The following is a 25,762-nucleotide window of genomic DNA, read 5'->3' on the forward strand; positions in this document are numbered from 1 at the left end:
GGAAAGGGAGAGAGAAGGGAAATTGCATGGTAATGGAAGGAGACCCTCAGGGTTATACAGTGGAGGAGGTAGAGAGAGAGGAGGGGAGGGGAGGGGAGAGGTGGGGAGGGGGGAGGGTGGAGGACGGGAAAGGCAGCAGAGCACAACAGACACTAGTATGGCAATTTGTAAATCAATGGATGTGTAACTGATGTGATTCTGCAATCTGGGTATGGGGTAAAGGTGGGAGTTCATAACCCACTTGAATCAAAGTGTGGAATATGATATGTCAAGAAATTTGTAATGTTTTGAACAACCCACAATAAAAAATTAAAAAAAAAAAAAAAAAAAAAAAGAAAGATAAGGCTCATGTCTGCCAGACTCTAGGAAAAGTAGGAACCTAACTGATTAGTACCAGGTAAAAAAACACATATGCCCTATTACACTGACCAACCTCACCCCCACCCCAAAAGCTCCTCGGTACTTTCCTTTTAGTACACTCTGCCTTTTGTTTCAATGTGTTGAACTCAATTTATCTGAAGTCTCCTCTACTGTGATAGCCTGAATATCTTAAACAAAAATAAATAAACGTACACATAAATTAATTAATTAAATAAAAAAAGAAATATCTGACTATATTTCTCTTTGGTCTCATAAAAAAAAAGATCGAAATTGTACAGCAGGGTGAAAAAATTAAATCTCAGGAGTAACAGGGAAAAGAAGAAATGGAGGTAGGACCAAGAAAATGAATCTCTACTATTTGGTCAACTCATCTGATTTTTAATTCAGATGTATTTATTCACATGTACAAGGTGAAAGTGGAAACATCTAGAGAAAGGGCAAGGAAAGACAAGATGTGAGTTGGGTATGGATGAAAGCCATTTTATGCGGGCTTATATTTTCAAATGGGCTAATCAGAAAACACCTCAAGGTATATTGAATAATTTTCTTTAAAAATACTGTAAACAATGATTAAAAACAATAAGTAGGTCTTAATATATTTTATGGTTTGAAGAGTTTGTGAAAGGTTGATACTGTGGGCTCATGGTGAAGGGCAGAACTTGCTAGACCATGTAGGGAGCCTAGAATCCTAAGTGTAATGCTGAGACTTTATGTTGTCACAGTTCTCTATAGAAACTGCCATGTCATCAAGTTGAAGTTCTAGTACCAGCTGGCAGTTAAGGCTTTAGGAGAGTATGGAGGGTTGAGGAAAGACGTAACATCTTGAAGCAGAGTGGAAGAGTCATCACAACATCTAAAACAACAAGAAAATACCATCTAAAGATCCCACGCAATAGCCTACTCTCATACTACAAAGGTAGGGGCATATTCTGACTTATTATTTTTAAAATTTTTTTTTAATTAAAGAAAAATTTTTTTGGTATGGGGGATTGAACCTAGGGGTGGTTTACCACTGAGCTGCATCTCAAATCATTTCTATTTTTATTCTGAGACAGGGTCTCAATTAAATTGGTGAGGCTGGCCTGAAACTTCAATCCTCCTGCCTCACCCTCCCAAATTGCTGGGATCAAAGCATGCGTCTCCACACCCAGCTCTTCTGACTTCTTTTGATTAGCTAAGAGGGAATCTTAAAGGGAGAGGTGAAACCACAAAAGCTACTAATATAGCTTCCAGCTTTGTTTTCACAAATTTTATTTGGGATACTCAGAAAAGCGTTTGGGGGCACATCTCCCTTCAGGGTGGCACATTTTCAACCAAAGGTCCAAGAAGTCTTATATATCAAACATTTCTATTTAGACATAAATCCAAAGATCTTTTGCCACATAACTCTGACACTCTAGTAAAAAAACTCAAAGAGAAGAAAGTTAAAATGTGAAAAAAAAATTTTCTTTTTAAGACTGGTGATGGGCTGGGGCTGGGGCTCAGCGGTTGAGCACTTGCCTAGCATGCACAAGATGCTGGGTTCAATCCTCAGCACCACATAAAAATAAATAAGTAAAATAAAGATATTGTGTCCAACTACAACTAAAAAAAATTTTTTTTAAATTACTGGTGATGATTCTGTATGTTAAAAACTGCAGTCCTCCACCAAATTGGTAACTAATGTGGTAAGTTTATTCTGGTGGTCTAATAAGAAAAGGAAAGATACAGGTGACTTTGAGGGTCTGTGAACTGGAGAAAATGTGGGAGAAATATGTGGACCTTTCCAGAGATAATGAAAAACATTTTGTCCAACAATAGGCAGCCAGATGTGTATTTAATGTGAAAGGTTACTGAGTTTGCCAGTGTACCTTGCCTTTACTTAGGTTGCTATAGCATCAGGCATTGTGACCTAATAAACACTGATGTCATACCCCAGGGTCAAAACCAGCAGAGAAAAGCCTGGCCCCTCAGTCTGGTCCAACAGCTGACCAGGGGTGGCAGCCAGGTGCAGGTGCCCAAGAACTTGGCACTGTCCAGTTCCATCCAGAGGGGCACATCTCCCTTCGGGGTGGCACATTTTCGGCCAAAGGTCCAAGAAGTCTTATATATCAAGGTAACAACGAATTCATAAATTTTATTTATTTATTTATTTTAAGAATTTGAGCTAAAACTGTATTCAAATCAAATGAGGAACCTCTGTGCTTTCCTCTCTCTTTTTCTAGGCTAGTGTTCACTAGCTTTTGAATAAGAGAGAAACTTCCTCTTCCAAGGGTGTGGGAAAACTTTTTCTGTAACTTTTTCAAGGTTTCACGGTGAATCTCCAAGGGAAAGTTCAAGAAGATCTTGGGAGTTTGGCCATGATGGTAAGAGGTAGAAATATAGTATTATCATGTGAAAAGATAGCCATTAGAGAAGAGCTGTTATGAAAATATTTGGGCTAGAGGGAAAATGAGGGAGGAGAAGAAGGAAAAGAGGGGAGGAGGGAGGGAGAGAAAGAGGGGGAGGGGGAGAGAGGGAAGGGAGATAAAAGAGAGGGGAAGAGAGAGGGGGAGGGGAAAAGTGATGGGGAAAAGGAGGGAGGAGGGGAGAGGGAAGGAGGGAAGAAGAGGATGTGAAACTGTTTTAAGAGCTAGCGGGAAAAGGAACTCTAAATTCAGAAGGAAGCTTTGTCTTGAACTTTTAAAAAGAGATCATTCAAGCCCCAAATACCAAATCTACTGAGTTCTTAATTGGTCTTCCATAGCAACAGATCCACCACTGTCTTCTGCCATTTTCTCCTTATGTTTAGCTCCAATCTGGATTGGGAGGTGGAGTGGGCAGTTCAAAGAAGCTAATAGATTATTTTTTCTTTCTAAAAAGAAATTACACTTGATTCTTCCCCACTGCTCACCCTCTCCCCACCCGCCCCAATTCCTAGCCTAAACCTTTTTGAAAAGGAGATATGTTTCAGAACCCTTTCCAGAGATTCTTATTGAGCAGACCCTGTTTCTAAAAACTAAGCATCTCAGTATTTCTTTTATTTCCCCTTCCAGATGTCTGATGATATTGACTGGTTACACAGCCGCAGGGGTGTCTGCAAGGTAGATCTCTACAGCCCAACAGGACGTAAAGATCAGGATCGAAAAGTGGTAAGATAAAAAACCATTCCCACCAAGGAGCAGAAAACAATTTGTGTATTATGGGTATTCCAGATTCATTGGAACCCAAGGTAAACTCATGGAAGCTGATGCTGTGACTTCTCTATGAATCCAAGCTCAGTAAGGTCTTTCAGGGGACAGTGTGTGTGTATGTATGTGTGTATATATATATATATATGTATATATATTACACAAGGATGAATCTGGAGGAAAAGAATTAAGAGATTAAGAGTAAAGTAAGGGAACTAAGGAGGGAGGCCAAGGAGGGGCCTGGGGAATAGGGAAGAGTAGTAGTTGCCTAGTAACCAGCCTCTATTACCTAAGACCTCTTAAGTCATAATGTTGCCTAGTTTCTAATGAACTAGAGCCTCTCAGGAGGGGAAAACACTTCAAATACTTTTGACTGTTTCCCAAATTCAACTGATTTGCATAGTATTTCACATTATTTATTATGTCAAATATCACTCATACTATCTACTTAATATATGTTCTTTGTGATGTTCTAAAAATTGATTTACACTTTTAAAATGACCAATACCATAAGCAACGTTAACCATAGTATCACAGATTTGAGGTTCAAGTACAATGTACCTATTCAACACAGAAATGTTTGTCCATGTACTACCTAAAATCTTTGATATCATCAGTAGTAAAAATATTACATTTTGAGAAATACTGGTGTGGTAGAAAGTGCCCTACATAAGCAGCCAGGGAAATGGAGTTCTCTGTCATTGAGTTTATGTCAGTTGAGCAAGCCACTTCTCAGTTTTCTCAATTAATATATGAAGATATTGTCCTTTGGGCTTGTGGTAGGTTGGTATTCTCATTTAGGAAATATGGGAGTTAAGGAAATATAGTGTTAAGATTCTGTTTACATAGTAATAGCCACAATATTAATGTTTATTGAGTACTTACTTTGTGCAATATTCTGCTAAAAGCTTTATACACAAGATCTCAGTTATTCCTCACAAGAATTTGCAGGTTAAGTGTCATTATCATCTCCAAGAAAGAGAAATTATGGCATTTTCACTAGAGTTTATCTAAATCTGTCCTCCTAATTTGATGCAGATATGCTTTGTGGATGTGTCCACCCTGAATGTGGAAGATAAAGATTCCAAGGTGAGTATTTTTCTGCTCAGAGTTGGAGAGGTTGAGAAAATCCTAAGAAGAGTTATCAGTGAAGTATGAGGAAAGAGACTGGCAGAGAGTAGAAAGGTGGAGGCAACCCAAATGAAATGCTATCATTCTCATGAGCCTAGGGTGTCCCCAGTTTGGAATTTATTGTCACTCTTGATAACCAAACCTCATTTTAGAAGCCACTTAAGTTTTTTTTTTTTTTTTTTCTTAAACAAAACCTGTCAATAATGGTGGTGACTAATAGAATATGGCTCTTGAGACTAATGGCCTGTGAGAATTTTCACAGAGAGAATAAGTAATTTGTGGAAGGAACTTGGTCTCATTCTTCAAAGACTAGCTAGCATTATAAGCCTACCTCTCTTACAAAAAAAGGATAAAGGGATATGACATGATTTAAATGCTAACCTAAGGGAACAGCTTAAAGAGGTCTCAAGAGGCAACTGTTGCCAGGCTCGGTGGGGCACCCTTGTATTCCCAGTGGCTCGGGGGGCTGAGGCAGGAGGATCACGAGTTCAAAGCCGGCCTCAGCAACTTAGTGAGGCTCTAAGCAACTCAGTGAGACCCTGACTCTAAATAAAATATAAAAAGGGGCTGGGGGTGTGGCTCAGTGGTTAAGCACCTCTGGGTTCAATCCCCAGTGTCCCCTCCAAAAAGATAACTGTTCATTAAGAATTTCACCCTTTAATTCCATAGGGTGCTGCTGGTTGCAGCTCAGAAGGTGACTTAAACCTGGAGAGTCTGGAAGAAAAGGAGATTATCGTGATCAAGGACACTGAAAAACAAGACCAGTCTAAGGTAGAGTTAGGCTCTGAGATTCCACCATTCTTAATTCCTACAGCCCAATATTGAGTCTGAGGACTCTGGTTCAGAGATGGTAAGCAAACTACTGTCCAACATACTCATCAATTTGAATACTATGACATTCCAGAGAACACAGGACAAGTTCAGGGCTATGGTAAGTTCAATACCTAGATACTTAACAACAGCCTTCATCAATCATAGAGGCTCAGAATACCATCTCCTGATTTGTAGGTACCTACTCCAAACATAATCTTTCCATTCTTATCTGAGCAAAGATATGGGTTTATAAACAATATCTTGTCATGTTCCATGATGATTTATTTGCAATGGACTTTTGTGTGTCCCACCTTGCTTAGCATTCAACAAGGAAGAAAAATGGATACGAGACAGAGAATTTATAACAACTAAGAATCTGAGGGCCTGGTCTCCACCCTATTGGCTAAAAGATTACCCATGCTCTGGAGGGTAGCTTCAAGTTAGAAGCAATTAGAACTGCATGCCAATGTTACACACAAAATCCATTTTGGGGGTTGGTTTGTTCGTTGTTTTTTGGTAAGGATTTCAAATTGTGTCTGTTGGACCTCCTAATTGAGAGAGGGAATTTGGAGCACACATGTCACCCCTGCATTCCTACAAGTCTAGAGTGGTTAGTATTGGAATACGATATTTGGCTTTAGTGCTGAGGAGTCAAATGTTTCCTGTTCTGTGTCTCTAGGCTCATTTGTTAAAATGAAAACATTTCTGGTTCCAGACTAATTTGTTTTGAGGGGAGTGGCCCCCAAGGAAGAAAAACAAGTTACTTAACATTCTAACAGGGTTTTCTTGGGGGCAGGGGGTGTCCAACTCCATTCTCAAGTCTTAAGAAAGGAATAAATTATACTTGGTGAACAGCCCATATTTCCTTCACACAGTATAGACTGCCTTGATTGTAACTTAAGCTCCTTTTCAAAAAGCTGCCCTTATTATGACCTCACATTTCCAGGAATTCAGTGAAAAAAAGATGAAGCAAAGGAAGGGCAAAGGGGGGGCAGCAGTAACTAAAGATGTGTACATAATACGTATATGCATATCCAAACAGGAACAGTCAGTCACCCAGCAGAGATACTCTCATATGAATGTATATAAAGCAAAACACACACCAATATATACATTTTTATATATTTAAGTTTAATTAATCCAAGCAATGGCATACATGTCTGGCTACATTTGACATTGACAAACCCACATACGAATTGATATAACACAATTAAATATACTGACTTATTCATAAACAAAGATTTAAAACACATATACAACTGGGTACAGAGTCAGATGCGGTGACATGGCCACATGGAACACACATAAACACCCATATTCACATTTACACTCACACACATACACATCCAAGTCTGATCGAAACACAGTGACCATAAAAACTCAGGTATTGGTATAGACACAAATATATCCACATCGATGCAAATATCTATATATTCCTACACAATCATGCTGACATACAAACCTACAAACTTATACTAAGTGACACATATTCGGTAACACACTTTTATGCATTGATATGCACACTGACAGAAATGCAATGACATACTAATGTTATTCACATACATAATCCATTGCCAAACTATGATCAACACTGACACACAACATTGTCCAATTCTGACAATAGCACATAGATATAACATGAACTGATACCCAATTAATATACACAGTTGTTATATAATCACCAATTTACATATATTTCTATTTTGACACATTCATTATATTAATATTACTTATTGATGCACATATATACATTAATATGTGAATTTAGGCTTCACATCAATACATTTATAACTGCATGATACATAGTAGTGAATTTATATTATAAGCAAGTAGATTACTCAAATTGATACTATATTTAGAGATAAACTAACATACACATATTTTGACATTCACAGACACGTACAAATGTACTAATACACACATGGTGGCCTATAAAGTAGACAGAAACAGTGAACAATGATGTGAATACATTGTACACATTTTCACACACTAACAGTAGTCTGACACAATCTCAAATCTATTAGACGTTCACACACCTGAATTTCTCTATTGACCTGCATATACACACACACAATAGATATATTAACTCTTTTGGCAGGGAAGGAGGGTACCGGGGATTGAATCCAGAGATATTTTACCACTGAGCTACATCTCTAGTCCTTTTTAAATTTTTTTTTAATGTTGAGACAGGGTCTCACTAAGTTGCTGAGGCTCAACTTGAACTTGTGAATGTCCTCTTGCCTCAGCCTCTTGTGCCAGCTACATTAACACTTTATTTTTTTATTTATTTTTTTTTTTTGTATCAGGGATTGAACTCAGGAGCACCAAACCACTGAGCCACATCTAAAACCTTTTTTTATTTTGAGACAAGGTCTCACTAAGTACCTTAGGGCCTTGCTAAATTGTTGACACTGGTCCCAAACTTGCGATCCTCCTACCTCAGCCTCCTGAGTGGCTGGGATTGCAGGCCTGTGCCACCAAGCCCAGCTATATTGACATATTTTTGACATATTGAGTCAAACACATAAACTCAGGAAACTGACAAACACATTCAACACACTTGTATATAGTTAAACATACAAATATATCTCCTCTGAGCTTTGGTTGTTGCCATTTGTGTTTGAATGAATGTGTATTAATGGTTATAACTGGATGCTATGTTCCTATGAAAATTCCACAAAACGAAACCCCTAATCAGTGCACTTTAGAAAATATAGCTTCTAAATAAAATAAGGCAAGAAAGTAGCCTACTCAAGTGCTTATGGATAGGTATTGTTCTTTTTTTAGATGGAGGGATCTGTATGCCTTTTCAAACAAGCCCCCTGTGATCCTATAAGTGTCCTCAATTGGCTCTTCAATGATCTCCAGAAGTATGCCTTGGGTTTTCAACATGCACTAAGCCCCTCAGCCTCTAGCTGTAAACATAAAGTAGGAGACATAGATGGCGAATATCACAAAATACCTTCTGAGAACTGTTACAGTGTCTACGCTGATCACGTGAACATGGATTACATGGCCAACAGACCCCAAAGCCTATGTCTAGAAATGGCAGCAGCCAAGATCACCAACAATAATCAAAGTCCTTCAACTCCTCCAGGCAAGTCCCCTAGCACTCAGAGGGCTGTTATTTCTCCTGATGGAGAGTGTTCCATGGATGACCTTTCCTTCTATGTCAACCGACTCTCTTCCCTGATGGCCCGTAAAGAAATCAAGGAAAAATTGGAAGGTGGAAGCAAATGTCTTCACCATTTAATGTATCCACCCTCTGGAGACAAGGGGAAAAACAGTCCCCGTAGTGCTGTAAGCAAGATTACTTCTGAAATGGCCCATGAAGCTGTAGAATTGACCTCAGCAGAAATGCATGGTCCTGGGGAAGAGTGCAAGGATGGCCGCAAAACCTTTCTGTACAGTGAGTTATGCAATAAAAACAAGAGTGGAGAAAAGCAGATGTGCCCAAGAGATAGTAAAGAATTTGCAGAATCCATCAGCAAGGGACTTATGGTTTATGCAAATCAGGTGGCATCTGACATGATGGTCTCTGTTATGAAAACTTTGAAAGTGCACAGCTGTGAGAAGCCAATTCCAGCCTGTGTGGTCCTGAAGAGGGTGTTATTAAAGCACACCAGAGAGATCGTGTCTGATCTGATTGATTCCTGCATGAAAAACCTGCATAATATCACTGGAGTCCTGATGACTGACTCGGATTTTATCTCCGCTGTCAAGAGGAACTTGTTCAACCACGGAAAACAAAATGCCGCTGATATAATGGAGGCCATGCTGAAGCATCTGGTCAGCGCCCTTCTTGGTGAAAGGAGAGAAACAAAGTCTCAGAGTCTGTCATATGCATCTTTGAAAGCTGGATCACATGATCCCAAGTGCAAGAATCAGAGCCTGGAATTCTCAGCAATGAAAGCTGAGATGAAAGGAAAGGACAAAGGCAAAATAAAAACAGACCCTTGCAAGCCATTGACCAGCGCAGAGAAAGTCAGTGAACGTATCCTCAAGGAGAGTCTGACCATGTGGAACCAGAAGCAAGGAAACCAGGGCAAGATGACTACCAAACTGTGTCCTGCCAAAGATGAAAAAAGGGAAAGAATTAGCCCTTCCACCGACTCACTGGCCAAGGACCTGATTGCATCTGCCCTTATGCTGATCCAATACCATCTAACCCAGCAAGCGAAGGGCAAAGATACATTAGAAGAGGAATGCCCTGGATCTTCTCTGGGCGATATGGCTCAGAGTGCCCAATATGAAAAGTCTGGAGGAGGTCAAAGTGCAAAAACACTCTCAATGAAACATCTTGAATCTCGTGGAGCTCCTGGACCATCTTCTGCGAAGGAAAATCAACAACTGGATTCCCAGAAGCTTGACATGTCGAACATCATCCTGTCGCTGATTCAGAAACTGCTCAATGAGAGCTCCTTTAGCTGTGATGACCTATGTGATGGTGAGAACAAGCGTTCTGAACCCAGAAGCAAAATGGCTTCCATGTCCAAGAAATGTGAGAGAGAAGACCAGTGCCAGGACAATCCAGAACTGGACTTTATGTGTGGGATGAAGCAAATGAACCGCCAGTTCATAGATCAACTGGTTGAATCTGTGATGAAGCTGTGCCTGATCATGGCCAAGTATAGCAACAACGGAGCAGCTCTTGCCGAGCTAGAAGAACAAGCAGCATTGGCAAGCAACCCCAACTTTGGCTCCAGATGTGGTTACAAAGCTGCAATGTCACAGACCTGTCAAGATTCTCCTGGGCCTGAAGTCATCGTTAACAACCAGTGTTCTACAAGTAACTTGCAGAAGCAGCTCCAGGCTGTCTTGCAGTGGATTGTAGCTTCCCAGTTTAACGTGCCCATGCTTTATTTCATGGGAGACGATGATGGACAACTGGAGAAGGTAAGCCATGCATCAAAACACAAGAAGAAAGAGTGGGCAGAAGTAGGGAGGACCACATTCAGACATATACACATAACCCTCTCACTCTTTCTCTCCTTCCTCCCCCTCACACTGCAGTTGATTTTCCACATTAGATGGATTCCAGAGAAATGAAACTCATAGACAATTTATTTTCACTCCAGTCAAGCAATCTTTCCTTTACCCCATCCCCATCTCATACGTTTATAGGAAGGCAACCCCAAACCTTCACCTAGCAATCAGCACAGACTAATTTAGTGAACACAGTTGATTTGGGTGTTGGTTTTGAAGCACAAAAAGAAAGCACATTTAGCATTTTGATCTATGCCATTAGAGAAGGCTCAAAGGAAAAGGAAAGGCATGTCATCAGCCTCCCATCATGTATCTGTTGCACATTTCCATCCTAGAATCAAGTTTCATGGTAGAATCATGTGGGGACTGGATGTGAATTCATTTTATCCAGCAGGGGTCATTCCTCCATAAAACATCAGATGACTCAAGCTATCCCTGCTCTCTCCACAGCTTCCTGAAGTTTCTGCCAAGGCAGCAGAAAAGGGGTACAGCGTAGGTGATCTTCTTCAGGAGGTCATGAAGTTTGCCAAGGAACGACAACTGGATGAAGCCGTGGGTAACATGGCTAGAAAGCAACTGCTAGACTGGCTTCTTGCTAACCTGTAGGCTAACAACTCCTTGGACTCCTCTCCATCTTACTCCAACCCCCACCCTGCCCCAGTAGCATTACAACCCAGCTGAAGCCACCCCACCATCTGGCTAGTAAACTGTACCATACACGACTGTAATTCTCAACACATCTGAGCAGTGTACAAATACAGGGTGCCCTCGCTGGGCAAGAACATGAATTAAAAAAAGTCAAAAAAAGTGTCATCATTCTCTTGATCAAATATATCTAAAGCAAGGGAATGAAATGGGTTTAATTTCCAGGAGTGGTGATACAGCATTGGGCTTATGTCCAAATTCATTCTGGGATATTTTCTGTGCACTTATGACAAAAGGATATAACCCTGATCAAGTCCCTAAGTAATCTGGTTTGTTTAAATCCTCTCAATTCACAGTCTACTTAGAATTTTGCCATAGTGGCCTCACTGTTTCTCCCAAAATTGCACCTAACGTGATAATCCCCTTTGCAATCTCAAAAGGCAGAGTTTTCTTAAGAGTGTACAGATGGGGGTTGGAATGTAGCTCAGTGGTAAAGCACTTGCCTCATGTACAAAGGTCCTGGGTTCCATCCACAGTGTCAAAGGAAAAAAGACAAAAAATGTACAGATGGGCTAGCTTAGATGAAAAACAAGGCAAAGAAAGTGTTATCCATGAACATTGTCCTACCTTGCCACAAAGACACACCCCAGTGTTTAATGTACCTGGCACTAAGTACTACCCAGAACAATGATAGGAGCCCATGTATGAGTAAGGATAAGAAATTCCCTTCAATAAATGAGATTTCCTTCTACCAGTATGAAAGATGAATTTTCTAAAAACATAAAGCTATAGGATGGAAAATTCTGGGTGAATTTTGATGTCCCAAAGCCCCTTTGGGATTAGCACTCTGTTCCTAGATGTGCTCTATGCTTCCCAGGAGTCATTTGTGATGCTAGGGTTCATGGCAGATCAGACCAAGACAGTGATTTCAATCCTGTGGCCCTCTGTTAGCCTGTCAATTGCTGTCATAGCATATCTTGGCACCTTGAGGTGCTGTGGTTTAGTATAAAAAGCACAGAATGTGGTGTCCCTCTGAATTGAACCATCAAAGATTTGCCTCTTACTAGCTGCAAGGCCTTAGGCCATCCTACCATTTGGGGCCTGTTTCCTTATCTGTAAAATGTAGCTAAAAATTACTCTCTCACTCTTTGGGTGTTCCCCTGCAGGAATCAATGAGATGGTGTTCTGGGCAGGGTAGATTTTGTTACAAATATAGAAATGTGAAGGAAGCTGTGCCTTTCAAAGCCTGTCCTAACGCAATTAGGAGTGCTCTCTTGATTTTCAGAACTGAAAGATCATCAGAGCAGGGGATCCAGAGAGTTCCTTTTTGGAGAAGAGGCACACAGGTAAAGTTTGACAACTTCACAATGCCTGGGCCAGTCAGGAAAAAAAAGGCAGGTCAATTTAAAACAGAACCTTTTAAACTCTCCAGTCCAGCTGAAAACTAATCAAACCCTTTTCAATCCCACCCTACCCCGGTACAAAGCTTTGGAGTTGAGCCAACACAGATCCTTTTCTTTGCCCTTGAAGAAAATCCTTAATAAACAAATCCAGAGGACAGGACTGCATTTCTAATGACTCAGTCCTTCCCAAGCACAGCTGGGTCCCATAGTAGTTTACTTCCTTGATTAACTTGGCTCTTACCTTGCTCCTGATTTCTGTTATGAAATGGCCTTGGGGATTCCTTAGAATGTGCAAATAGAGCAAAGGAAGTTATATGTTCTGTTAAATGAGGGGGGTTGGAACAAGATGGTTTCTAAGGACCCTTCAGTTCTGACATCTGAGGATTAGAACAAGGCTCTTTTCCATAATTTCTTTGGAAAACTTGTATTGGATGAGGTAAGTTTAGGGTGAGGAAACTTGATTTTTGCCAGAGCTAACTGACAGATTCCAGCAGAGAAAGGAATGCTTTGGGCTACAGGGTCCCTGACAAGGGTCTGGAGGAGCTCAATAGTCCTTGGGGTGTATTCCTGGAGAGTGAGACCCTGACCTTTGACCTCTGTAAATGAGAAGCAATCCCAGGCACCCCAATGGCAATGTGGCCATGCTCAATGCCAGCAGTTGGAAATAGACAAGGACTTATGCTGAACTGAGACCCTTACATATAGTAGGAAAAGGGAATACAGGAGGAGAAAGGAGAAACATGATTCTCTCCTGGCAGGCAATATAATTGGTTTGATGTCTCTTGACAGTTTCAGGCTCTCTGACATCAGGCCTCCATTTCAGAAGGAAATTGTGTGAAGAACTTGTCTGGGAGGTCATCGTAGAGCCAGAACTAGAGTGGGGTGAGGAAAGGGAGATACTTTTGGCCTCAGGGGCCCAAACCCTCAGCAATAAAAATAAATATTTCAACACAATATTTTAAAAATTTGAAATAAATGCCAAAACCCCCACAATGAACAAAATTAAGTTTTAAGGCTAGGGGTATGGCTCAGTGGTAGGGTGCTTGGCTAGCATGTGTGAGGCCCTGGGTTCCATCCCCAGCACCACAGGAAAAAAAATTAATACAGTAAAAGTGCCATACCAGACCATAATACGGAGCATGAGGCAAAAGGAAACATTGGTAAGACTTACTTTATAAGATTAACACTTAATGGGAGGCTGCCAAGGCAGTATTTTAGAGAATATGTTACCCTGAAAACCTGCTTATATCATTACAAAAAAGAAACTGTGCTGTCCATGCATAAAGAATTTAGGAAGGGCTCGGCCCAGTGGTGCATGCCTATAATCCCAGCGGCTCTGGAGGCTGAGGCAGGCAGATCACAAGTTCAAAGCCAGCCTCAGGAACAGCAAGGTACTATGCAACTCAGTGAGACCCTGTTTCTACATAAAATACAAAATATTGGGGATGTGGCTCAGTGTTTGAGTGCCCTGGTACCCAAAAAAGAAATAAGAAAAAAAGAAAAAAGAACTTAGGAAGGGAATGACTAACAGGTTTAGGATTCAGGAAAATATTTTAAAAATATTTTTAGTTTCACCTGGATACAATACCTTTATTTTATTCATTTATTTTTATGTCGTGCTGAGGATTGAACCCAATGCCTCACATGTGCTAAGCAAGCACTCCACCACTGAGCCACAACCCCAGCCCAGGAAATAAAATTTGAAGCCAAGGAAAAACCAAACAGTGAAAGCAAAGTTTTACCTAAGTCTTAAAATATCAGGGGAGTGTTTCAGTGTTTTCTCTCTTGTTAAACATAAGAGGACATCTTTCCTAACAAAAGCTCTTCTTAGGTAAATTCCACACAAAATTGCCCTTGTTAAAATTCTATCTTAAAGTTGTTCTAATAACAAAAGAAGAAAAGTAAGCGAAAATATAGGAGAGGTAGAAATAAAAATGTAAGACACATTCCCATAATCCCTGCAAATCAGGAAGCTGATGCAGGAGGATTGTAAATTGGAGGCCAGCCTGGGCAACTTAGTGAGACTCTGTCTCAGAAAATAAAAAAGGCCTTGAAAGGTAGTACAGTTTTAGAGCATCTATGGGTTCAATCCCCAGTACCAGAAAGAAATGTCACTTTTGTAAATGATGTATTTTGTATATTCATGAAAATTGAATTCCCAAATAGCAGAGGAAATAAATGAGTTTTGCAAAGGGACAAGATAGAAGATACTGGCAAACTACAAGAATTTGCTATCAACTAAAACAATCCCAGCTGCTTTCTCCCCAGTGACTCAGACATGTAAATTTTTAGGAGTTTCCCTCGACAACAATCTCTGGAGTGTCAGAACAGAAAATAAATCTAAAAGAACCTATTGAATTCCTATTTCCTAGAACCACCATTGAAAGGGTAGTGCCAGATACTTCAGGTAATTTAGTCCTTTCAAAAATCTTATGAGGTGTTTTATGTTTGTTTGTCTTGTATACAAGGGATTGAATCCAGGGGTTCTCTTCCATTGAGCTACATTCCCAGCCCTTTTATTGCAGACAGGGTCTAATTTGTTGAGGGTCTCGCTAAATTGCCCAGGTTGGCTTTGAACTTGTGATCCCAAGTAGCTGGGATTATAGGCCTGCACCAATATACCTCACCTTATTAGGTTTTTCTTTGTAGGTGAGAATTTAGAAGTTTATGTTTAAAGGCCTTTCACAAGGCCATACAACCTACAGTAAGCAGTAAAGTTTGGCTTTAAATCCAGATGTGTCTCATATCAATACTCAGATCTTACCATTCTATCAAACTGTCTTCCTACTAATCCAGATCTATGTTTATTAAAGAACAAAACTGTAAAACGGGTATGTGAAAAATTAAGGAAAACTGAGAAGTAGAAAAATAGACCATGCTCCTGACTGGTAAAACTAAAACAATTTCTAATTCAACACATAGGTCTTATTTGATAATCTCAAAGGATATCCCCCAAGATATTTATTACTTGCAAGGGGAAAAAATAACTTGATAATGGAGAAACCCTTTAGGCACATCTTAATTAGATAAACAATGTTAATACCACAAGTAAAGACCTATTGACATGCATCTTCTGATATGATGTGATGGGAATGCTTATCACCTGTGCATCATTCCTGCCCAAAACCCATAACCCCAATTTGAATCATGAGAAACCATCAGACAAACACAAAGTGAGGGATATTCTACACAATACCTTGTGAATTGAATTGACTTTAAAGGTCATAGGGAACATTTTAGAGTGATAAAAATGTTCTATATATCTTGCCGGGTGCAGTAGCGCATGCCCTGTAATCCCAGCGGCTCAGGAAGCTGAGACAGGAGAATCACGAGTTCAAAGCCAGCCTCAGCAGTGGTGAGGTGCTAAGTAACTAATTCAGTGAGACCCTGTGTCTAAGTAAAATACAAAATATGGCTGAGGATGTGGCTCAGGGGTTGAGTAGCCCTGAGTTCAATCCCTGGTACCAAAAAAAGAAAAGAAATATTCTATATGTCTTCACAAAAGGAGTTGCCTAATAGTTATATGTATTTCTCAAAACTTATCAACTTGTACCCTTTAAATTAGTGAATTTTATTCTATCTAAATTATATCTTAATAAAGTTGGTTTATAAATATTTTTTAAGGGCTGGGAGTATATCTCAGTGGTAAGTAATGTGCCTAGGATGTGTGTGACCCTGGGTTCAATCCCCAGCACCAAAAAATCTATAAGCTCAATAAATAAATGTAGAGAAAAAGAAAATTCCCTTCCACTGTTTACAAGTTTCTTTATTCTCTTGCCTCTTTCCAGAAAGCCTCCAATTTATCATCTTTCTTTGGATTATGAACCACCCTCACCTTACAGCCCTCCTTCTTGATCCTTCCATTGTCTCTGGTGACACAGAATAGGAGCCTGGGTGCCTCCCCTTTATAAAAACTTCCCTCCAAAATCTGAGTTACATATCCAAGATAAGGTCTCTAGCTCAACTCCTCCATGTCAGGAAAGTTGCCTCCTTAAAAAGCCTTCATTCACTATGTTATCCCCCACAGTTTCTTTTAATCACACCATCCTGTTTTATTTTTATCACACTGATATATCCTATTATAATTTATTTTCTTATTGACCATCTCCTCTCACTGTAATGGTAGCTTCAGAAGCATAGGGGCCTGTCTTGTCTTGCCCATTGCTGTACTCTCAGTGTCCAGCATAATATGTGGCGCATTGTAGTTGTTCAATAAATGCTTGGTGAATGGGTAGTGATCTATCTATCTCAATTTTCCCAGAGAAAAAACATTGAACAGGAAATCAGAAAACTTGTCACTAACCATGGCAACCTAATTTACTATACCCTACAGTTAGTTTCCCCACTTCAAAAATTGGGATGTTAATCCATGTCTTTCATATCTACTTATCTGGAAATATAGTGTACATCAAGAGTTATAGTGGCCAGGCACGATGGCACACCTGTAATTCCAGCAGCTCAGGAGGATGAGGTAGGAGAATCATGAGCTCAAGGCCATCCTCACTAATTTAGTGAGCCCCTAAGCAAAAAAAAAAAAAAAAAAAAAAAAAGAGTTAATTATATTGAAAATAATGCCTAAATGTAGTCACTAAAGCTTCAATACAAAATAATAATAATAATAATAATAATAATAATAATAATAATAATATCATTTGTAAATATTTTACTATGGGCCAAGCATTCTTCCAGGTGGTTTTCATCATGATTTATGTAATCCTCCCAACAAGCCTATGAAATAGGTCCTAGCATTATCCTATTTTGCAGATGAGGTAATGTAGCCCAGAAAGGCTGAGTAACTTTTCCACAGTCACACAGGAAGTGGCAACATTGATTTCAAAAGAACAGACAATCAGGCTGCAAAGCTTCCTCTCTTTACTGCTTCATAGAATGCCAAGGCCTTATTCATAATGCAATATATCAAGATAGGTCCTGGAAGTAACAGGAACCTCTGGGTGAGGTGTATGGTTGATTAGAAGGAATCCAGCCTGGGGGATAGGCAGGAGTTTTCAAAGCCTATTGCAGGCATAGGCCATGGCCCAGAAAAAGGTAGAAAGTTACCCCAAGGCAACAGGCATCCCCCAAAACAAGCAGACACAGCCCCTGGAATTCAGAGCAGGCAGTATCCCCAGGTGCGAAGACAGATCATGTTCAAAATGCACACTCACAGTACAGACGAAGGGCTCACATTCTCTCTCATAGGGTTCATGGCAGCTCATTGTGGAGGGAAGGGGACCAGAGAGAAAGAGCAACTAAAAAAGGCTGACACACATGTCCTCTGGTGGAGGACAAAGGCAGTCTCTGATGGTATCCAACCAGGTTGAAGTCTAAGTGTATCCAAGACTCAGAATGTGTGAGGTAGAGGAGAAGGAGAAGTTAGGGGACACTTAACAATACTCAGGGCATTTGGCCACCAGTATAAATTATTCCAATATTTTAACAGTAGAAGAGTTGTCTCTGCCTGAAGTTTGAAGGCCAGCCAGCCCTAGGATGCAAATTCTTTACTTTATCCTATCTTTCCTGAGCCTTGGGGACTGGTAAAGATTTAAATTCTGGGTAATATCTTCAGGGAATCAAGTTGAGGAAGGATGGAGGGGAGGGAAACCATTATTTGCACCTCTGGCCCACATGGCTTCAGTCTCACTTGATTCCCACCTGCTTTTCCACTACACTGTAGATAGCTGGTAATAAATGGACATAAAGACCCCCACTACCAGGCAGTCAGCCAATCTAAGTCATTGAGCAATGGCAAACATGCCCTGTAGGCTGACTTTGTGCCAGGCCCTGTTCTAGGCTCTTTTCACAGATATTCTGTTTGATGCTCATGGCACCCCTGTTGGTAGCCCCATTTTGCAACTGAGGAAAGAAATGCAGAGAGGATCAGGAGTTCACTTACACTGGATTAAGCCCAGGCAGTAAGATTCTGGAGTCTGTACTCAACTACCACACTTGAATTAAGTGGCTGGTGGGTGATTAAAGACTGACTTGTTTAGGAACTGGGGAGACATAGGGTATGTGCAAAGAAAGCATCAGGGTGATTAAGCTCAAAAGTTGGGTAGCAGGGTGCAAAGGGCCTTTATATGATTTTTTAAAAATCTCAGCTGTGTGTGATGGCATAGCCCTGTAATCCCAGAGACACGGGAGGCTGAGGCAGGAGGACTGCAAGTTCAAGGCCAGCCTCAGCAATTTAACAAGGCCCGAAGCAACCTGTAACCTGTCTCAAAATAAAACTAACTAAATAAAAAGGGCTAGCAATGTGGCTCAGTGGTAAAGCACCTCTGGGTTCACTCCCTAGTACCTAAATAAATAAAACTCTGGACTCCTTCCTAAGGTCAAGGAGAAACCACTTGAAGGGTTTGAGCCCCACAGTTTCAGAGTGAGATTTGTGTTCTGGAATGTTTTCTTGGTGTGCTGGGAAAAGGATGGATTGGAGAGAGTAGTGCACTGACTAACTCCTCTTTACTTCCTTTGTTTCTTTTTCCTGTTTCCTGCTTCTTCCCTTCATTTTTGTACCTTAAAATGCCAGGATCACTGGAGGTTGAAAGAATCTCTCCACACCTGGGCCAATACACCTCTTGGGAGGCAACTGGGGGAGCTAAATAAAATGTCCCTCTTAGAACTGGTTGGAAAATCCCAGCTGTGATGTCCACAGCTGGTGAAGGGGAGGGTGGCAGGTTTTCCCCATCCTTTCCTATACCTGCACTTTCTCTCCCTCCCACTGCTAGGAACAGTAGACCCCAGACTCCATATTTTTGCCTACATCAGATGACAAATGGGTGTCTTTTCTTTAACCATGAAGTGGTTTCACACAACACCTCCCAGAATCTCTAAATATTGGCCCTGAACTTGACAGGAGTGGGGAAGCAAAAGCAAACACCTTGACCTGCTAAGCTTCCCCTGCGGTGGGAGTTTGATAGCATCTGGATCCCAGAGACCTTGATTTTAGAAAAGGAATTTCTCTGACAGGTGTCTTCATCAGCCAGCCCTGTAGTACAGACTTCCCTGCTGGAGGGAGGGGGGAGCTTGCCAGGAAAATCTCTGGCACCAAATGGTCCACTTCTGAACTGCAAGAGCAACTTTGTTCTCATGCAACCTGTAACCAGGTGCACCTAGAATGACCTGTCATCTCTCTCCAGCCCCCTTTGAGTCCACTCTTGGAGTACTCTTGAGTACACACACCCTCCATACCACTTCTCTGTTTCTTTCTTCATTCTCAGTCTTTTTTCATGGAATCTTTTCTCTGCCTATCTGATACATGTAGGAGTGTCCCAAGATCTAACCTCAGCTGGGATCGCTCCAATTCCCTAACTGCACCAACTTTATAAAGGGTTGGGGACAGGCCTAGTTGGGATATTATTTAAAAAATATAGTGCCAAGGTTTGGGTCTTAAAGGATGGCAAGAACCAGAGGAGGCACAGGAGGGTGCAAGATGAAGGTCTCCCAGCTGTGCTTCTTCACTACAGCCTTGGAACTTTGTGGGGGAGGGTATTGGAGATTAAATCCAGAGCTGCTTAACCACTGAGCCACATCCCCAGCCCTTTTTTGTATTATATTTTGAGACAGTTGTCTCACTGAATTGCTTAGGACCTCTCTAAGTTGCTGAGGCTGGCTTTGAACTCACAATCCTCCTGCCTCAGCCTCCTGAGCTGCTGGGATTAGAGGTGTGCACCACCAGGCCTGGATAGGTCCTAGAACTTTAAAAAAGTAACTTCCCTAGAAAGAGAAAAGGAAAGAAAATGGACCTCAAGAAAATAGAAGCAAAGCAGGAGGAGGGGAGGGAAGGAGGGTTATGAAGGAATGGAATACACCAAATTGTGTGCTGTGCATCTATGAATATGTCACAATGAATCCCATTATTATGTAAAATTATGATGCATCAATTAAAAAATAAGTAAATAAAATACAGCTTCCTAGCCCCTCTCATCCTCAGGGAACCCTGAACTTCTTAGTTTGGGGCTGCAACACAGGCACGTGTAATTTGAAAAATCTTCTCCAAATAATCCACGATTACCCCTTTCTATTTTGAAGAAATTAAAACCTACAGAAAAGCTGAGTGCAGTGGTGCATGCCTGTAATCCCAGTGGCTCAGGGGGCTGAGAGGATTGTGATTTCAAAGCCAGCCTCATCAATTTAGCTAGGCCCTAAGCAACTCAGTGAGACCCTGTCTTTAAATAAAATATATAGAAAAGAGCTGGGGATGTGGCTCAGTGGTTAAGTGCCTCTGCGTTCAATCCCTGGTACCCAAAACAAAAACAAACTACAGAAAAGTTGTTGAGACTAGTACAATGAATTCCCACACCCTTCAGCCACCTTTACCAGTTGTGAGTATTTTGCATCTGGCTTTAGCTATCTAATCTATCATAAAACTTACTAAAACTGTGTGTATATATAATTATTATTATGTAAAGTAATAATCATTGTTATTTTGCCACACTATTTGAAAGTTAGTGCAGAAACCATGAGAGTCAATCCTAAACACTCCAATGTGTATCTCCTAGGAAGAAAAATGTTCTTCCACACACAATTCTTACTTAATTTTCCTTCAATATCTCAATATTGGACTCTATAGCTGTTCCCTCTATCCCATTCAAAATACATACAATGCATTTAACTTTCATGTACCTTTAGTTTCCTTTAGTCTACAACAGTTCCTTACCATTTCTTTTCTGTTCTTTTATAATGCTGACAGTTTTTAAGGGTCAAGTCCAATAGTTTTGCAGAATGTCCAAGAGATTTTTGATCCATGGCCAAAGGTGAGAATAGTTTAAAGAATAGTTTGGTATTGCCAAAGAAAGAGAGAGAGAGAGAGAGAAGAGAGAAGAGAGACAGAGAGAGAGAGAGAGAAGCGTAGAGAGGTCATGAGCAGTCCATGCACTGAAAGCCAAGATGGTCACAGCACCACAAGTTAGCAACTGTGTGAAAACTGGGAGGTTGTCAGGAGTGAAGGAAGGAAGGAAGGATGGAGATTGGGTGAGTTGGATGACTTGAGATCAGTATCTCTGTATTTCCAACCATTTTGAAATAAACAACACATTGTTGAGTATATTCACCCTACTATGCCATAGAACACCCCTGAGTTGATCATTACCCAATGTATTAATGAATCAAAACATCACATTGATCCACATATATACAAATATTGTCAATCAAAAAAATAAAATTAAGGGCTGGGATTGTAGCTTAGTGGCAGAGTGCTTGCCTAGCATGTGTGAGGCACTGAGTTCAATTCTCAGCACCACATAATAAATAAATAAAATAAAGGTCCATTGACAACTAAAACAAATAAAATATAAAATAATAAAAATACATAAGATCACAGAAGCTGTTCTTCCTATGGCTACAAATACCCAAAAAGACCCAGCAGTGATTCACAGGGTGATTTCTTCAGTCCTTTTACCTATTTCCTGAACGATCTAGATATAGACATTTACTGGGCATACATTATGTGTCAGGAAGTCTCTAAGCACAGTATATGTACTACCTCATTTAACTTTCACCAGACAGAACCCTTTAGAAGGCAGGAAATATGATTGTCCCTGTTTGATGGGTAAGGAAATTGAAGCATAGAGAGGAAGCAACGTGTTTGTAGTCACACAGCTAGTAAGTGGTGATACCAGAGTTTGAACACACATAAGCCTCAACAGTTAAGCTCCAGAGTCTTCACATTTAAATTCTTTTTCTTTGTAAATTTTTTCTTTCCTTCTTCCTTTGCTTCCTTCCTTCCTTTTTTTCCCCCAGGGCAAGGACTGAACCTAGGGCCTTGTGTGTGCTATAAGCAAGGGCCTATAGTTAAGCTAGATCCTCAGTCTTAATTTTTTCTTTTTTTCCCCAAAATTCTAAAATTGCCTTTCCCTCCTCCTCCTCCTCCTCCTCCTCCTCCTCCTCCTCCTCCTCCTCTTCTTCTTCTTCTTCTTCTTCTTCTTCTTCTGGCCCTGTTCCCATTGCTTTCCATATCACTTAATCTCATTAGCAATCCTAGGAGACAGGTACTATCATTATTCCTCTTTTGTAGATGGGAAAATCCAGGCTCAGAGGTTAAGTGATTTACCAAGGTTTTTATAGACTTCAGGGTTCATCTTCCTCCTCCCTTCATTCCCTATCACTTGTTATGTTCACAAAGCTGGGAGTTGATAGCACTTTCTATTGAAGGAATCCATCCACACTGTGAAAGGATAACTCAGGAAAAGATGGTAATCTACCCAGATTTTTTTGTCCTGTCCTTGCTCTTTTGACATCTTGTTGCCTTTCTCTCTCTCTCTCTCTCTCTCTCTCTCTCTCTCTCCACCCCCCACACTGGCAGGAAGGTGTGTCTCTTCTATCACTGTCTGACTTCCTTCCATGTTTCTATTCTTATAAAAGCTTAATCAAGGAGCCTTAGCCTTGAGGCAAATGATTAAGCTTTTATAAGAATAGAAACATGGAAGGAAGTCAGACAGTGATAGAAGAGACACAGCTTTCTCGAGATTGATGAAGGTGTGAGACCCAGACTTGGAGCTCTGCCCTTATTTTCCACCCCCAAAGACAAGCAGCCAAGGGCTGGCACATGAGAAATTCTTATTACTGTGATATTTTTCATGATTTTTATTCAAGGGTTTTACTGTCGGCCCCTTCAGTGATACAGAGAGGGATTATCAAAAATAGCTAACAATGGAATATGGACAAAATACGCAGAGTATTAGAAACTTCTCAATGACTTGTTGTACATCTTAGGTTTATATAATAAAATAAATGAAAAACAGGTGGAGATCGTGGCTCAGCGGTAGAGCACTCGCCTAGCACGGGCAGGACCCGGGTTCAATCCTCAGCACCACATAAAAATAAAGGCATTGTGTTGTGTCTATCCACACCTAAAAAATAAATACAAAAAAAATGAAAAAAATAAATGAAAAACATAGACACTTGAGCTTTAGGCAGGCTGGCACTGTGTGTCATGTACCCCACCACATCCATGACCAGCATCTTGCTTAGTGTTAGGCACCTCTATGTAGAGGTATTTATTTAAATAAATATGTATTTAATTTTTAAAATAAGTATGTATGTACTTATTATTTATGCAATTAAATATGTAATGACTTAATTTGTTTAAATAAATATATATGAATGAAACAAACAAATGGACCAATGTATAAAAAAAGCACATTCCCAAGTTCCTGTCTCTGGTGTTTTGTTCCAGAGTCTCTCACTAGATGCTAGGCTAAAATTCCAGAAGCCATCTGTTCAGTTTATTTTCTCAGGATGGAGCTTATTAATCTCATTTGTTTCTGACCAGCTGACCAGAAGTGTAATTTTTTTTTTGGTACCAGAAATTTAACTAAAGGATGCTAAACCACTGAGCCACATCCCCAATCCTTATTTTTTTAATTGTTTAATTTTGAGATAGGGTCTCACTAAGTTGCTTATGGCCCCACTAAGTTGCTGAGGCAGGCTTTGAACTTGAGATCCTCCTGTCTCAGCCTGCTGTAATTACAGGTGTGTGCCACTGCCTGGTCCAGCTGTGTAATCTTGAGCAAGTCATTTAACCTGAGACTCAGACTACTTTCTGTTTTCATGCATGCTTTTTTCTTTTTTTTTTAAAGAAATATTTCTTTATTCTATTTTTTCCATCTCCTTGAACACTCTTCTCAATCCCCGCTTGGTGTCTTTGCACTGCTAGCAACTTAGTGTTTCAGTATCAGCTTAAATAGGAGAGTGTCCTCAGAGAGGCCCCAGTCATGTGTCAAGTCCAAGTCTAAAATAAACCTTCTACCATATTACTTTGTTTTGTCTTCCTAAACATTATCAAATATGTAATTATGTATTTATCTGTTTGCTCACTGATGATCTCTCTAATCCATAGATTGTTGAGCCTTAGACAGGCTGGTGCTGTGAATCACGTACCCTGCCTCATCCATGACCAGCATCTCACTCACTTCTGTGCACTTCTATGTAGGTGGCAGTCATTCAGAAAAAACTACAGTGGTAGAACTCTGAGGACACTCATTTTGTAACATGACTTCAGCTTTTACTTAAAAAAAAAAAAATATATATATATATATATATATATAAAATATATATATACATTCCATATATATTTATATATTCCATATATTTAATATATATGTTATATATATATGGAATGGGGAGTAGTATCTACTGAAGATGGAGAGACTCAGGAAAGGATCAACATTTCCTCTTCCTCCTTTACTATTTCCCTCCCTCTGGCTTTCCATGCTCCACATTTCTTCCCCCTCCATCAGCATTGCTCCAACCCCCCACCTTACCTCACTTTTGTGCCCTCTGGAGACCTTCTTCCCCTTTTTCTCCAGCTAATTAAATTATATATAAAAGAACATTATTGATAAGCTCAAACAAAGCCTTATTTGTTTCTTTCCCCTGTCCCATTTTGCCTCCCTCCACCAGAGGCAAATGTCATGAATTTGGGATATAAAATGTTGATTCAAGATTGTGGGCTTCCTGAGGACAATGAGTCAACTCTTTCATTCTCTAGTTCCTCCACCCTGAGCACAGGGCTTAGGAAGTATTTGATGAATTTAGTGAGACGTGGACTTTCTGTTCTGCATTGAACACTTAATTGTTACTTCACCTCCCACAGAGTCAGGGGAAGAGGGGCTTAATGGTGAGGGATACAAGGGCAGTTACTTATCTAATTGAGGAGAGAAAAAAAATGCACAGGGCAGCGTATTCTGGGGGTCAATTAAAGGAACAAACTAGCACTGTTGGAGTTCAGGGGAAAGACTGGGGTAGCCCTCCTAGGAACCTCCTATGTGGAACCCAGGAGGCCTCATAGCTGAGGTAGGATTTAAATTGGGTGTTAAATAAAAGGCAAGATGCCAGGCACAGTGATACACGCTTGTAATCCCAGCTGCTTGAGAGGCTGAGGCAGGAGGATCTCAAGTTCAAAGCCAGCCTCAGCAACTTAGCAAGTCCCTAAGTAACTTAATGAGACCCTATCTCAATAGAAGAAATTTTTTAAAAGGCTGGGAATGTGACATAGCAGTAAAATAACCATGGGATCAATCTCCAAAATTAAAAAAGGAGTAAACTTTAATCATAAAGTAAGTAGGGAGAGTAATAGAAGACGAAAACAACTCAAGCAAATGTGTAGAGGAAAAAATATAAATATTTATTAGGACACACCATCATCTACAGTGAACTTCTTGACTACACTTGGGTTCCCAGGGGAGCCTGCATTAAAAGGAATGCCTCTGATCATCTTTTGTGGAGTTGTGAAGCCTACCTCATAAATAGGGCTAAGTT

At 40.4% G+C, this 25,762-nt stretch overlaps 1 protein-coding gene across 2 annotated transcripts; it reads left to right on the plus strand.

Annotated features, from left to right (window-relative positions):
* Window positions 1-1,169: 1,169 nt before the first annotated feature.
* LOC139703240 (A-kinase anchor protein 4-like) lies at window positions 1,170-11,273 on the plus strand. 2 transcript variants are annotated; one of them, XM_071606299.1, is made up of 7 exons: window positions 1,170-1,297; window positions 2,668-2,726; window positions 3,396-3,491; window positions 4,569-4,619; window positions 5,331-5,432; window positions 8,262-10,370; window positions 10,911-11,273. In XM_071606299.1, the coding sequence occupies exons 2-7, from the start codon at window positions 2,721-2,723 to the stop codon at window positions 11,064-11,066; spliced, it is 2,520 nt and encodes an 839-aa protein (XP_071462400.1). In that variant the 5' UTR covers window positions 1,170-1,297; window positions 2,668-2,720; the 3' UTR covers window positions 11,067-11,273. The 2 variants fall into 2 exon arrangements, with proteins under 2 accessions (XP_071462400.1, XP_071462401.1); XM_071606300.1 differs by lacking the exon at window positions 1,170-1,297 and adding an exon at window positions 2,352-2,476.
* The last annotated feature ends 14,489 nt before the right edge of the window (window positions 11,274-25,762 follow it).

Source organism: Marmota flaviventris, chromosome X (assembly GCF_047511675.1).
Source record: "Marmota flaviventris isolate mMarFla1 chromosome X, mMarFla1.hap1, whole genome shotgun sequence".
Taxonomy (NCBI): Eukaryota; Metazoa; Chordata; class Mammalia; order Rodentia; family Sciuridae; genus Marmota; species Marmota flaviventris.

Bases quoted from the DNA above. Each gene is read 5' to 3' on its own strand.
- LOC139703240 (XM_071606299.1), top strand. The intron at 4,620-5,330 runs GTGAGTATTTTT...TTAATTCCATAG, and splicing joins TGGAAGATAAAGATTCCAAG to GGTGCTGCTGGTTGCAGCTC. The intron at 5,433-8,261 runs GTAGAGTTAGGC...TTCTTTTTTTAG, and splicing joins AAAAACAAGACCAGTCTAAG to ATGGAGGGATCTGTATGCCT.